A 16,415-nucleotide genomic window follows, 5' to 3' on the forward strand; every position below is an offset into this window, starting at 1 on the left:
AATTGTTAATTAATTTCAAAGACACTGATAAATTAATAATAAACAATTATTACGAAAAAAGTAATGAAGATTTGAAATATCTAAGTATTCAATATATAAATTCGTCCGAAATACTTTGAATAATGCAGTTACCTGCCGTATGCGCCTTAAATCGGAAAACACAACAGATTATAAATTAATTATTTATTAATAATAAAATTTATTTCTACGATATATTATATCTCTCTCCCCTTCTAAAAAAAAAAAACAAAAAAAATACTAAAGACCACATAATTTAAGCGTGGAAAAGCTCATAAGGGTACCAACTTTAAGAAAATAATCAATTATCTTTATCTATCATATAGAGTAATATAAATTTAATTTAATTTCTTAACCTTTTAATTTTATTTGTGACTACTTTATAGTCCTTAATGAAAAAAGAAATATCTATAAATAACTACAAATTATCTATTTTGTAATTGAAGAATATAACTGCACATATGCTATATGCATTAATATTATGAAATGCAAAATGGAAGAGTATTTGAGGAACAAGCCTAATCTCGGCAGTTCGTAGTACACTGGATTTTATGTCAAGTTTTATTTACATAAATAGTTTATTCGACAATGCAATTATAAGTGTTTTAATTTTATTTGTTTAATTATTTTCATAACTTATCAGAAAAGTATCATCACAAATTGTAAGAGATGTGCATTTATTTTTGTATTACTACTTAATTAAAAAATAAATATATCTTATGTAATTTTAAAATTGTTATCGAATTATATATGTATTATAGAATATTATTAGTATAAAATATATTAATCTTATAGACACAAATAAACAAATTATAAGGTAATATTCGTATATATGTGTGCGTGTGACTGATTTTCGCATCAAACGTTTCTCGAAAAAAAAATGATCTTGCGGGGTTGTAAGTACCCGTAACGCGGTAATGCACGAAATAGATTCGGGTAGTTGTATTGGTGGTGGGCGATGTGACCTTGGAACCAAGTTAAAGGAAGTCGTTATGATGGTGGAAGAAAAAATATAAAGAAGAATGCGCTAGTGTACAAATGTCTGTACAACTTGAATCTTGGAATACGATATATAACAACGGTGCGCCTCCAGAGTCGTCTTATAGTTCGTCTTGCTTTCAGTGCGGTTTACGTACGATCGATGGCACGCGCGAAGAACGGTACTTACCGACCTATGTTCACATGTCCGATAGATTTTTGTTCGGTCTCAAAGAATACGAACAAACCGTAACCAACGAATATTTATGCATCGAACGCGGACGAGCGTGAAAAACGTGCACGTATAGACGCCTTGCGAGTGAGTACAGAGTATACTATATTTATACATACACACACACACACACACACACACACATATATATATATATATATATAATATATATATATAAGTATAATTATAAATTATAATATAAAAAGAATATAAAACGTCATTGTATTTCTTTTTCCTCGGAACAATTAAAAAAAAAACTTATGAAATTCATATTTTTTTGTTAAAATTTAACTCTCACATACTTACTCAGATTATTTTCATCTCATCCGTGAAATACGATCATTCGTGTATACACACGTAAATACATTTTACTGTTTTACTAAAGAGCATAAAACGTGTATAAAGATGTTTACGATGTATGTGCAATGTACATAATGAGATTAGTACATTATGTCGATTATCTTTATGTCTAGCTGTTTAGGTAAATAATATTTATTGTAATTAAGTACGAGTTGTAACACGTCCAGTAGGGTCGGGACTGTGGTCGTTCATGACGTGTATGCATACTATATTATACGTCAGACAGCAATAATAATTATTAATGTCTCAAGGTCTTGCATGCGCTTATCTCGTGGTTTACAATTCGTTCAATTTGTTTCTATGTTCTTATACTGCTGGCATAAAGGTATACGTATAGGTACAACCAGTAATAGTGTAAAAAATTGATAAGTACCTACTACAACAGAATAAAAAAAAAAAAAAACGCACGTGTATAATCACTATAATCACCTAATTTGTATTTAAGCTCACGCACGCACGACGATGACGACGGTTCTTAGACATGATAACGCGTATGAATGATATTAATATTATGTTTATAAACGTCACGTCGCGTAATCCCGCGTGCAACCCGTTTAATTGACACTTGACGACTGGCTAGTAAATTCAATTTAATTCCAGTTGTGATGGCAAGGAGCCACCGCACCGTCATGCGTCACGATGTCCAATTTGTTACATCTTGTAATTCGAGCACTAGATTTCAGACTTTGATTTTAAAGATGTTTCATAAACGTATTATTAAAATTTTATCTTGGGTAGACAGGGATCACATTTTTTTAGGCATAAACCAAATCCAAAAGATTTTTTTCATATATCCTTGCGTATTCTTATATATAATGATGATAATAATAATACTTTTGTTTCTATTATTCATTTTAAAAGCACTTTTTATCTACAAAATAAGATTAGTATATTTTTTTCTATTTTAATGGACTTTTGAATGATATCTTCATTTTAATTCGTATTTCTCTACGGATATTTAGTAAAGTCATACCAGGGTTGTCTAGTTATTTTAGAGCATTACCAGTTTTTTAATCTATAAAAGTTAGTCCATAATCATAAGAGTTTATCAAAAAATATAGCCATATAAGTAAATAATAATTATGTGGTGATTGCTTTCATCTCACTCCATAAATATTTGCCTTTATGGATCTAGAGAGACTAAAAAGCCCTACAAAATATAAAAATTATTCCATAAAACTTAAACTGTGCTCTATACTTTTATAAATTTGAGCTCCAGTTATACATTTATAAGCCTCAAACTAAGTTTATTAAGTTATGTTTATGAATGTATGACGAGAATTAAGTTATTTGGATTTAATATATTTAAAATTGTCATAAGATTTTTAACAATGTTTTCCGATTAGAATTTAATCAAAGATTAAATAGAGTCGGCGTCGCAGTCGCGATCGTCTGTATACTGTAGTATTATTATAGAAACACAAGAGGAATGTTTATATTATCTTGTTGATATATTAAACATATGGGTATGGCTTCGTATCTTCAATAAACATACACATAACAGAAAGAGAAACGATGTTCTCTCTTGCACAGAAACTTCTGAGTGACAAAGAAACTAATATTTAAATAAGAGAAAAAAGAGGTGTAACGATGTTGTGGTTAACAATGGTATTAGTTGTGTTGGAATACGGATTTTTATACAATGCCGTATCCATAAGTTTAATACCAATGCATTATCTTAACTTTAACTTCAGAATATTGTACTAAGTATCAACAATGCAACACGATTTTTTGGCGTACGTACAAGTATATCAGTAAATTTAAACAATTATTTTTTTGCTTATTGATTATTTACTGATTAGGTATTGGATTTAATTTATTTAAGCTTTATCAAAAGCTTATCTTTGTATTTTAATTGACGAATAAAATGATTATTCAGTATACCTACATACGCGTATATCAGTAAATTATATGAAGGCATTTTAATGAATCCAAAAATATTACACAAAAACACTTGAAATAACTGGAAATATTAAATATTACGAGTATATAAATTAAGTATTAGTGACATTATACAAAAATAAAATATTTGGCCAGTAAGTTTGGCGCATAACATTATTATTTTTATTCAAAAATATATATTTTTATAAAATATTTCAAATTAATTTACCTGGTCAAAAAAATTATATAATTTATATAGTGTTTTAGAAAACATAAACTATTTATAGCCTAATATAATATTAAATACATTAATATAATATTATAATATATTCAATTTTAATCACTATAAGCACAAGATTTAATAATATTTTATTTGTTTACACCATGGTAGGTATTTACTAATTTTAATTATTTACAAATTTGGAATTTAGTCGATTCTTCTATTCCTTTTTTACTGATAAAATGGTATATTGATCTAAGTAACAGTCTATTTATTGTCTAAAATCACCTGGACTAGCGAAATCGAAATTAATTTTTTTATAGTCAAATTAAATGTTTTGGAACGCCCTTTAATGAATACTGCCTATTTCAATCAATTAAAAAAACTACTTCAGCCGATTTCAAGTTATATCATGTCGTGTTTCGTTTCGTATTTATAACACTTAAAGTAACAAAATGTTAGTATGTAACACGTTATCAACGCTTTACGCTATACAAGATTAATATATTGAATATTACTTGACACGATATAATACTACAGAGTAAATTATCAACTATTGTATATAGGTATTAATTTTTTTTAATGCATTCCGAGAGTTCAATGATATACAATTAAAAGTAAGATATTTGTATTAAAAGTTAAAACTTTTGATGAATTTATAAAATGTAAATAAGTAATTTATTAGTGTGTTATGGTTAGTGTGGTGTGTTGCGTATCTTTTAACTAATTAAAATTTAACAGTAAAGACAGAAGTCGAAACGTGTAATATAATTTGGTATTTACTTTGAATTTAACGTTTCTGTCAGTTAATTATTGTTTTGTGTAAACTAATTAGAATATGTAAACATAATTTTTTTGCGTATTCAACTTTTTTCTATACATTAATATGTTGTGAACAGATGAATAAGTATATTGTAATAAATTATAATAATACTTTTAATGATGATATTCGAACAGAAAATATATTTGATGGATAAATATCATTTTGAATTTATTTAGTTATAGTTTTATGAAATAGGGTTTTAGTTTCATTCAAAGTAGGTTCTTATCATAGAAGAAAAACATAATATAATCGTTACACTTTGGATAAAAATAAACTTTTATAATAAATAATAATGAAAAATGTGTTCAATACATTTACACATAATAATCAAATAATATCATTATTATAAACAAGAAAGTAAATTACGTATCTATATCATCATTCTTATCCTAATTTTGTACTGACCTCTCTCTATAATTACGTACCTAACGAATGTTCTTGATTTTTTTATGTAGGTTTCAATCCAATTAAAATATATTTTACATTAATCATTTTTAACTCAGATATACATAGTATACTTACTGTAACGCTAAAACCGTTTAAATAATTGTTATTTTTCGCAGGTATGGTGCTACAGAAAAAATATTGGACCAAAATCGAAGGTGCCTATTGTATAGTGGTCGCATGTATCACGGCCTTGATAAAACTTGTGTTAAAGTATGTCGTTGGTATTAATTCGAATTTTGAAAATCAGTCCGGTAAGTCTAAGTAGTTTTAATATAATTACATTTTACAAGTGAAATGATTTTTTTTAAATAATAAGACTTACTTTACCTAATCTATAGCTAAGATCTTATTGTAAAAACATTGATAAATATTATCTAATTACTGTAATACTGTAATGTAGATGTAATTGATTTGAGTTTTAGCTGTATATTTTCACATAAAAAATAAGTACATTTTTAATAATTTAATTGAAATATTTAATTTGTGTATTTTTAGTTTGGTTTATGGATTTTTAAATTACAATGATATATAATTTTGTAATTTAAATTTAGTATGTACCTATTTGCTATATTTTTTTGTAAGTTTCAATCTACTATTTTTTTACAGAGTCGTTAATAAATAATAAATGGTTAAAAATATCATGTTTTTTTAGAACTTTATAGATACTATTAAAAAAGATTTCCTTGTTTATTGTTTGTTCATGAACATTTTTTCGATGGTTCTTGACATTGAAAACATTTCAATATTGTAGCCAATTTCGATAACATTGTTTATAAACATTGATGCACCTAACTCGTGTCTAAAGCCAAGCAATAACTTACACTATTCTTTTGAAGTCATAATAAAGTATAAACTATTTTAATGTTCGGTAAGACACAATTTATCACTAATTGTAATATAAATATAATCTAAGTTAGATATTGTTATTAATATAGAGCTTTTGGAAAGGGACCCGTTTTATAAATAAACGTCTGATATTTCGGGTCCTAGTTGATATTTAACCATAGTATACTTTTGAGTGAAGAAGACAGACGCAGAATCGCATTTATTTACATGGAAAGCATAATATACAATATTATATTATAATTATCATAATATTAATTTATTAGGTTAAAAAATTAAATCAAAAATGTTGTTAAATAACTGTACTATTAATATAGCATCATGTTTATTCTTTTTTTTTAAACAATTTAAAATAAATAAATTAAAAATGATAAAAACATTTAATTTTAAATCGATTTCAATAAAATAAGTGGTATGAAAATGTATGTAAATAATGATATGTGTTAAATTCTAGTTTGTTAATGATTTAATTTTTAGTACTATACATAATAAGTAAGTTAATAATAAGTACCTATAAATTATAATAGACTTACATAAATATAAAAATGTACATATACATATTAGTATATTACATGTATATCTTATGTATTTTGTTCAACTAAATAATACTAATATGTAATAATAATTATAATATCAATTAACAGGAGTAATTTTATAAGGTAGTTGGGGGTATACAATCCTTCTCGCGAAAATTAAACCCATGATAGTTTATATCTATACTCTCTAGACGTAAAACTAAATTGCATGTAAAATATAGTTGTATTATAATGGTAAATATTGTAAAAAATAATATTTATAATATAAACTATTATTATTAAAAAATAATAATTTAAACTGTTATGATTTAACTATGGCTACAAAACTTAGAGCTACGTAGGTATACACAATTCGTATGTTTCGTTTCTAATTGTTGAGGTACCATCACTGGGTGACTTCTCTGCTCATGCCTCCTGGTTTCTTAATTTTATCAAGTTTGCCTATTGTACGAATTGTTTATTCTAAAGATTGTAAATTTTCATATTTTAAATAAATAATAATAAAAAACTAATAAATATCGTATTTATAAATTATAAAATATTATATTATTATTATATAATATTGTTATGGTCAAATAAATAATAATCACATTCCTTAGTATAAGTCCTACATGTATAGTCGTAGTAAATATTGTTCTTAAATCTACCTTTTTGTACTTGAATAATGAATATTAGGTGTATATACTATATACTGAAATACTGAATTAGGTATGACTACATTTTATTGTGAAAATAATAAGACTTATTCATAATGCACATGGTTAAGTGTTAAATTGAACTGAGATGTGACGATATTTCTTAAAAATCAGACAATAAAGTCAGTTTAAAATTAATATAATAGACTTTTGGGTTTTGAATGTAGAAAGATTTTTTTATTCAAGGTCAAGGGCTTTAATGCATAAGTCAATGACATAAATAATGATTTAGTTTTAGATGCTCAGCAAAAAATTTACAAAACAGTTGCGGATATTCCAGGACCAAGGTCATTGCCTGTATTTGGAACGAGATGGATCTATTGGAAATTTGGTTTGTATAAACTGAATGCCGTTCACTTAGCATACAAAGGTATATACTATAACAATAAAGCATAATATAAACACAATATGATTATTTAATTTAGGGTCCACGAAAAGTTATGTATCGCGCACGCTATTGAAGGGAAAATATAAGTCATTCAATTTAACATGAATATTTATGATGATAAAATAAAAGTTTTTACTTTAAATTAAGTAGCAAATTTAATTTCAATTGGTGTGTAATGTAATTATCTTAGTCTTTATTTAATATGTATATTATACTGCTAAGTAATACATTCAATTAATTATTCATACAATTATTTGAAATTATCTTATATTTAAATGAACATAACTTCATAGGATTATCAAAAGTAGTTGAGTTTAAACTAGTAACCACTATAACAGCATAAATATTCTAAGTCATTGAACAAAAATAATTATATTCGCTTTACAATAATAATTGTTTTGTTTGCATATTTCTTTTAATTGTTTAAATTAAGCTAAAAACCCCCATTAAATTAGCAGTAGTAATTTTTTTTTGTAAAGTAATATCATTTAAGACTTGTTTTTAATGCGACTTAAAAATAAAATAAATATTACTATTCAAGATGTAATTTAGGTAATATAGTTTTTAATTGTAAATTAGTACTAAAAGAAATTCGTATTTTTAGCAATAAATTCATTACATTTAAGTATTAGAAAACTTATATTAGTTATATTATATTATATTTAACACTTATTTTTAAATTATTTGCTAAATTTAATACATATTCAATTTTGTAGTAAATTTACTATCTTCGTGCTAAATAGAACCCAATCAATATTATTATTTATTAATTATTATCATTCATTACTTAAAAACTCAAGACTAATTTTGAGACTACTTAACTTCGGATATATAAATATTTAGATTTATTATTATATTGCATAAATCAGATTACATCAGTAATTATTAATCACTTTGTTAATAATTCCACAGACATGTTTATCCGGTATGGGGATATTATTCGTGAAGAGGCACTGTGGAACATACCAATCATAAGTGTCAAAGACAGAGATTTCATCGAAAGAGTACTTAGACATAGTGGAAAGTATCCTATTCGTCCTCCAAATGAAGTAACAGCGAACTATAGAAAGTCTCGTCCAGATCGTTACACAAATACAGGGCTTGTGAATGAGTATGTACTTATACATATTGATACAATTGCTTTCATGGTACTTTTAAATATGAGAATATTCAAATTTGAAGTTAAAGTTTACATAATAGGTTTAAAAAATATACTCGAAAATATGTTGTAAATTGATTAGATATAATCAATACAAGTTATAATCATAATTATTTATATTGATAAAAATAATCTAAATAACAATAATTTTTTGTTTCGAAAATGATATCATCTAAATTTATAATAGTTGTATATTTTGGTTTTTTATTTATTATTTCATATAAAATAATTTATTAATAATCACACGTATTACAGACAAGGTGAAGTTTGGGCGAGGTTAAGGAATAAATTGACACCGGCACTTACTAGTCCTAGAACAATACAACGTTTCTTGCCAGAAGTTAATCAGCTAGCAGATGATTTTATTAACCTAATTTCCCAAGCAAGAGACAGCAATAACGTGGTCAAAATATTTGAATCGTATTGTAACAGGATGGGATTGGAAAGTATGTTTATATCGAATAATAATAGTTGTCATCACTTATGAGTAATAAGTAATTTAATCGATTTCCACGATGTGTTGTCCATCATAGGCACGTGTACGTTGATTTTGGGTAGGAGATTCGGATTTTTAGATGGAGAGGTTAGCGAAACGGCTACGCGCCTGGCAGATTCTGTGACCAGCCAGTTCCGAGCATCTCAGGAAGCGTTTTACGGGCTTCCCTTCTGGAAATTAATACCGACAAAGGCATACAAGGAATTTGTAGCGAGTGAAGACGCTTTATACGAGCAAGTACAACTTGTAGGAAAATTAAAAATATACGATCCGATTAAACGTTTTGTATTGTTTGAATTTAGCATCGTGTCAGAAATCGTAGACTCGGCACTGATCGATGAGGAACAGTCTTACACAGATGTACGCAGTGTGTTCGTATCTATACTGCAGACGTCAGAGTTGGACAACAGAGATAAAAAAGCTGCGGTTATCGATTACATCGCCGCTGGAATAAAAACAGTAATATATCATAAAATGACGTACCATAATTTACAAATATATTTTTTATGCAAATGATAATGTTATATAATGCTTAATAATAGTTTATTTCGCGTAGAGACATTAATAGAAATAATATAATACTAGAATTCTAACAAAAGGTGAAAACAAAACAATGCATTATTGTGTTAAATCAGTGTATCTCGAATAATAACTAGGAGTAAATATGAATTCTCTAGAAATATTTAGGTACCATAAAACACTATGTATATAATTCGGTTATTACGATTTTAATACTTTTGACAGTCATTGATTATAATTAAATTATCTACATGTAATTCACCCATAATATTTGTATTATTTAATTTGCAATAAATTGTTTTGAGACAAAATTTATGAACAAAAATATTTTCTCCAAGTACTGATTTTCTTGTTTATTGCTATTTATAAATATTTATAGCAATATAGTAGGTATTACCATTGTTGTAAATAAAGACGAGAAGAGCTTGGTGAACTTAGATCCTCCAAAACTAAGCCAAGTTTTTTCAAATTGAATAAATATTAAGTGAATCTAATATTTTATACGATTTTGAAATTAAACCCAATATAAGTTATTGAAAATAAAATTATAATTAAAACTTTGTTTTTCTGATACAGTTTTTTTAATAGGTAATATAAATACAGATGATAAGAAGTGTTGTTTTTCCGTATAATTTAGTAGGACTATAATACTCCCCGACTATATAATATTTTACTACAGATATAACTGATATAAGATATATGTGTTTGTTAGCTCTTCTGTTTACTTAATAGCCTAACTGATACAATAGTTTTTAAATATTTTAATGGAAATTACCTATTTAATGTATGCAAGTAATCATTTTTTATTTGTGTATCAATAACGATAGATGGTGATGTGAGTAGTAATGTGTTACTTCCTACATTTTTTAAATCAATTTAATAATTGAAGATTTAATTTTTAACAAAAAATTGGGTCTATTATTATTATTCTGGTTTCATATGAGGACACGTAATATACATAAGATATTTAAAACAATAAAAACTGTTTTCTCGTATTAAATTTCAGAAAATACTTCAACTGCTATATGAATTTATAAAGATATTACATTGTAAACTTGTGTGTTCACAAATAAATATAATTATTGCTTATTATAAATAATTACAGCATGGTATACCTTTAGAGTTTCTAAGATGTAATGTGAACATTTTGAAAAATATTCATAGCATTTATAATAAATATTTTTTACAAGTTTGACGTATTGATGTCATTAATGTTATTTATTTCATAGACGAAGCCTAAAATAGTATTTTTTAAATTTATTGTCTACATTAAAGAAACCCGATGCCATTAAACAAATTTAAGAAATAGTGCTTAATGGCCTTAATGTATATACATTTGTATATAAGTACTAACGACAATTTATACCAAGTGAATCAATAATTTTAAAAATGTAATAAAGTTTTATACGTATGCTTTTTAGTTGGGAAACACCTTAGTGTTTTTATTGTACTTGGTCGCCAAACATCCAGATGTACAGAAAAAAATATATAATGAAATATCACTATTGGCTCCAGCAAGTACACCTATTACTGCTGAACATTTACACAAAGCCACATATTTGAATGCGTGTATATCCGAAGCTCACAGGTAAAATCGTTTTAATATTATTATATAAATAATATTAGTTATCAACGCTCATTGATGTGTTTTGCATTGCCTATTAAGACTTCTACCCACTGCCCCGTGTATTGCAAGAGTTTTGGAATCGGAAGTTGAGTATGACAATTACCGATTACCATCAGGGGTAATTATTATATTGACATATCATAATATAGTATACAATTATACTAATAATTTTATTTTTTTATTTTATTTTAGACTGTTGTGTTATTGCACACGGGATTAGCGTGTTTGGACGATAAAAATTTCATAGACGCGACTTCGTATAAACCGGAAAGGTGGTTGGACGATTTGACGAAAAAATCACCGTTTTTGGTCGCACCATTCGGTTATGGCAAACGAATGTGTCCTGGGAAGCGATTTATAGAATTAGAACTTCAAATTGTTTTAGCAAAGGTTAGTAAGAAAGTTTACACCTAGTTAAAAATAACAAATAATAAATTATAATTATGTTTTAAAGATGGTTAAACAATTTCATATCGACTTTAAAGGACAACTGAAAACTGAATTTGAATTTCTTTTGACACCCAGCAATGCAAATTTTATTCTACGAGATAGAAATTATTGATGTCTTAAAATAGTTTATTAAATTAACCCTACTATAATTTAATACAGTACCTGCATATGTATATTAAATAATGATTAATATTATAACATTAAAATATTTATTTTATCGTACTGATCTAAAGTTAGACATATTATCATACTATATATTTTTTTGAATATTGATTATTAAGTATATTTATATACATAATATGTATTTGTATAAACTATACATTTGTGTTTATGTATATTTTTATAATCATTATAGAGAAAATACATATTAATATTAAAGTTAGGTTATTGATTTTCATTTCTCTCTTCAAATGTAAGCAAGCAGTTTCTGTTTGTAATAATCTTGTATTAGTTCTAATTATTATGTAATGTCTATTCATAATGTATATCTTACAGTAAATTAATTTAATAACCAAATATACGGATAACTGTTGTTTAAGAGCATGATATATGCACATATGCACGTGAACCTCAAATAATATTTACTGAAAAATGATGTAAGTATTTTTGAAAAGAATAATAATGTATAATTATAATTATTATTTATTTTTTGTACAAGTAGTACTTCCGTCACATTTATTTTCACATAATATTACACCTACACAATTTCAGGCATAACGTTACGTATTGTTGCAACCTGCAGTCTTGCAATGGCAGCGCAGGTACCCTTGAATATCCGCAACAACACTATTCATTAATCACAAACTACTTTTCTAAGTATCAACTGTCTACCATCAAATAATTTGATAACATTGTCCATGTTCAACAGATTTTCTTCACAAGAAGCTATTTCTTGGCGTGTATAATTTTATTTAAGAAAAACATATTTCTTTCCATGGATGCACTGCTAATTTCTAGCATTGAACACATAGATTTAAGTAAACTATTACTGTTTCATTAGTTAGGTATATTGAAATATTTATTTTTAAGTTTAATAATTATACAACTTTATCTTTCATAGCCTAAGGCAGAATGTGTTTCGTGAAGAATTTCAAATAATTTGTCAATCTTAAGGTAATACAATATGACATTTTTTCATCAACCGGTGTAATAAAGTGCCATTACCAATTATTATTAGAATGTTGTACTTACGTATTATACTATAGTTCTCTATTGTTTTCACAGCCAATAGTCATTTCAGATCGATACATACTAAAGTATAATCAATTATAGAATTTTTCATTAGATATGATATTTTCAAGTATAACCTAACTAATGTTAGAGTTCCATTATATATGTAGGTACATTGGCGTAATTTGGGAAAAATATCAGGAATTGCAAAAATTATAAGCCCGGGGGGAGGAAATTTATACTTATGCGAGGCCTGCGTTATATTTGAGGTCACAAGTGCGACTCTTGAGACTCCTAATTACACCACTGTGTTATATAAGTACCTTAGCTATGTCACATAATATTTTATTAGTTTACCCACGAATTACACATTTTTGATTGCTCTATTTTATAATTGAAATTTCTCATTCTATACAATTATTAACATCACTCACTAGAAAATAATAATAATCCCCACATGTATGAATAAATAACGTTATTTTTCAATATGACGTCATTTACTGTAACACAAACATATGTTATTGCATAATTTCAAATTTATATTTGTATTTCCTTACCAAATTCATATTGTTAAATTTATAATTTAGTTATAAATTATTAATATATCATATTCATAGCTCAATAATATTATTCAAGTATCAAAATTATACGAGTTTAATTTATTAAAAATAATATTTTATGTTAATACTTTCTATTTGCCAAATAATTGTTATTTATAAAATATTATAAATAATAATGAGTTATCAAAGAGTTATCATTATTGTTCACTGCTGAATAAAATATTAACCATATTAACCATTGAGTTATATAATTCAATCATAATATTATTAATATTTCTTAGTTGTCTTTTGTATAATATATAATTATGTTTACTATCTATACCTACAATGAAAAAAATACAATACATAGGTTATGGATATTTTATATGTAATATAATTTAAATATATGAACACATAACTAAGCGAATAGGGGCTTTGATTCTTGTTTACTTCACTTATCAAACCCTTGAGAGTTGTGCCTCTGTAACCTTGAGTCGTTTTCTTTTTTGAAATTTAAAATATTAAAAAATAAAATAAGTGGAAGGTAACGGATAAAATCATTTTTTAAACAATAAAGATTTAAAATAAAATGTTTATTTAATAGTATTAGGTATTTATTTATTGGTTGTTAAGATAAATATATTATTTATGAATATTTGTGTAATATTAATATTTAAAATTGGTAATATTTTATTTTAATTTTTAATTTTATTTTATTGATAATAAACGCCCAGATTATACATTACAATTAAATACTTATAACTATTATACAAATCAAATGATTAATTATTGATAAGAAAATAATGTAAATTATATAAGAATAGGATAAACATTTTAATCTGATTGGGTTGTCATTAGATAAATCAAAATGTTTTAATGAATTCTCTGTAATTAGCGTTCTATTAATCGTAGCAAAAAGACTATAATTCTGCCGGTAGGTATTCGTATAGAATGTTTGTGATACAACAAATTTTCAAATTTAACTCTAGGGACATGGAAAGTTATTTAATTCAAAAGTTCTGAACAGTTGATTTGGTAGTTAAGTAATTTATAAAGCCAAAACATAACATTGAAGTTTCTTCTTTTTTCAAGTGATTCTATATTAAACTGATCTGTTAGTTGCTCTAGAGAAGTACCTATTTTGTTAGTTTTAAATCCTAGTACACATAGAAATCGATTCTAGATATGTTTAATTTTATTTATTAAGTTAAATTGACGAGGGTTTCAAATTACTAAGCCATATTTTAAAATATATTAAACTAGAGAGAAGTATAATACTTTTAAACAATTTGGATTATTAATCTCCGAGCAATTACGATGTACGGTATGCTTTATTACACATTGAATTAATATGATCAATAAAACATAGGTCACTCGACAACAGAATACTTAAATTTTTAATTTATGATACTACTTATAAATCCACATTATTAATTCTATATTAATAATTAATTAAATTTAATTTACGACAAGAATTGTGAACATTTATCTATGTTAATATTTACGAGTAGGCGATTAAATGAACACCATTCATAAAATTGATCTAAATCATATTATAACTTTTCATTATCATTAGTTAAATAAATTAGTATATAGAGTTTAAGGTAATCAGTGATCATTAAGAATTTACTGTACTTAAAGATGTTTTTGGCGTTATCCATAAATAACTAGAAGAATATAGGTGATAAGTGTCCTCCTTGAGGGACCCCGGACATGACATTGATAATCGATGAAGTAGAAGTATCTACCTAATTTAACTTGTTGAGTTCTATCATATAAGTATGATTTAAACCATTTAATTAATGATCCAGAGATGCCATTATACTCTAATTTTTTTACTGAATAGATATATCAATACAATCGGACGTTTTTTTAATGTCTGTGTAAGCTATATCTACCAATAAACCTTTACTGACTAAAGACTAAAGTTCTGTATAGTACCTACACCAATAAATTTGTTAAAGTTGATTAGGCATAACGAAATCTACATGACCATTTTGTTCATCAGAAATTATATTAATAAATACTGATATTGTTTTAGGTACTAAATAAGCGTGAAATAGGATGGTATTTTTTACCATGTTTCGGTTACCTGATTTATGTATAAGATAAATATAACTTGATTAATGTTAATGAGTGAATTATTTAAGAATACTAGATCAAGTTATGTTCCTTGAGTATTTAGTGTATTATTTAATTTATATAAATTTAAAGAAGAAAAACATTCACAAATTAAATCTGAGAATTTGGATCTACGACCGCTACATTTTAAACCAATAATATTACTTGTGAAACGAACACGAGGTAAATTATAATGACAGTACAATATTAAGTTAATTTCAAAAAAAAATTTATTTAGTAACCACTTAACTGTTTCAATGTGTGTACTATGAATGCTAGATGGACTGCTTGGTGGTAAATAATAAATCTAAAATTATAACCCCATTCATCTAGTACAAATAATTGTTTAATAATATCTGGTTTTACATCAATAATTTCGGGATCAAAACTTTCATCAACTAACTACTTAGCTACACTACTACTAGTGCAATTACTCGTTTTATTAATAAAATATATTATAACGGTTAAAGTCGAGTTCTGCATCTAAAATATTTGAAATTAACCAAGTTTTCAGTGAATACAAAATAATCATAAGTAAGTATTAGAATGTTACATCTAAAAATTTTAACTTAGTACATAAACCATAAATCCCTTACGTTTTGGTAATAACTACTAATTGATTCTTTATAAATAGTTAGCCATTTGTTAATACTACTATTATTTAATTTAAAATGAAAACACAAACGACACAAATTATGAATTTTTAAGGTATGATGATTTAGTTTTTTGGAATACCATCGACATATATAATGATTGAAAATGAATCGCTTTCTAAATTTTCGGACATATAACTTCTCCTACGAGTGCTTTCATTTGACATTTTTGGCTACAAGTTAGGTCAGCGTTTATCCAGACATTTTTCCATTTATCGAATGATCGTTGAACTGCTTTATATTTTGCATTGGAAACATCA

At 25.8% G+C, this 16,415-nt stretch overlaps 2 protein-coding genes across 4 annotated transcripts in view; one reads left to right on the plus strand and one right to left on the minus strand.

Annotated features, from left to right (window-relative positions):
• Positions 1-2,039, minus strand: part of LOC112593800 (FGGY carbohydrate kinase domain-containing protein) — a 31,066-nt gene extending 29,027 nt beyond the window's left edge. The window contains exon 1 of the mRNA XM_025338349.1: positions 1,535-2,039. The gene's annotated coding sequence lies outside the window, so the exon portion shown is untranslated. The remainder of the gene's footprint in view (positions 1-1,534) is intronic.
• Positions 1,078-11,837, plus strand: LOC112593801 (ecdysone 20-monooxygenase). 3 transcript variants are annotated; one of them, XM_025338350.1, is made up of 11 exons: positions 1,078-1,315; positions 5,076-5,210; positions 7,266-7,403; positions 8,334-8,532; positions 8,836-9,026; positions 9,114-9,309; positions 9,379-9,535; positions 11,017-11,183; positions 11,262-11,340; positions 11,415-11,612; positions 11,677-11,837. In XM_025338350.1, the coding sequence occupies exons 2-11, from the start codon at positions 5,078-5,080 to the stop codon at positions 11,782-11,784; spliced, it is 1,566 nt and encodes a 521-aa protein (XP_025194135.1). In that variant the 5' UTR covers positions 1,078-1,315; positions 5,076-5,077; the 3' UTR covers positions 11,785-11,837. The 3 variants fall into 3 exon arrangements, with proteins under 3 accessions (XP_025194135.1, XP_025194136.1, XP_025194137.1); XM_025338351.1 differs by lacking the exon at positions 1,078-1,315 and adding an exon at positions 4,280-4,306; XM_025338352.1 differs by lacking the exon at positions 1,078-1,315 and adding an exon at positions 4,446-4,464.
• Positions 11,838-16,415: the final 4,578 nt, after the last annotated feature.

This window comes from Melanaphis sacchari, unplaced genomic scaffold, assembly GCF_002803265.2.
Source record: "Melanaphis sacchari strain LSU unplaced genomic scaffold, SCAv2.0 Contig20_pilon_pilon, whole genome shotgun sequence".
NCBI lineage: Eukaryota > Metazoa > Arthropoda > Insecta > Hemiptera > Aphididae > Melanaphis > Melanaphis sacchari.

Excerpts from the sequence above, each read along its gene's own strand:
- LOC112593801 (XM_025338350.1), top strand. The coding sequence starts at position 5,078 with ATGGTGCTACAGAAAAAATATTGGACCAAAATCGAAGGTGCCTATTGT. Across the intron at positions 9,027-9,113 it reads TAACAGGATGGGATTGGAAA|GCACGTGTACGTTGATTTTG; the intron begins GTATGTTTATAT and ends TGTCCATCATAG. Across the intron at positions 11,184-11,261 it reads TGTATATCCGAAGCTCACAG|ACTTCTACCCACTGCCCCGT; the intron begins GTAAAATCGTTT and ends TTGCCTATTAAG.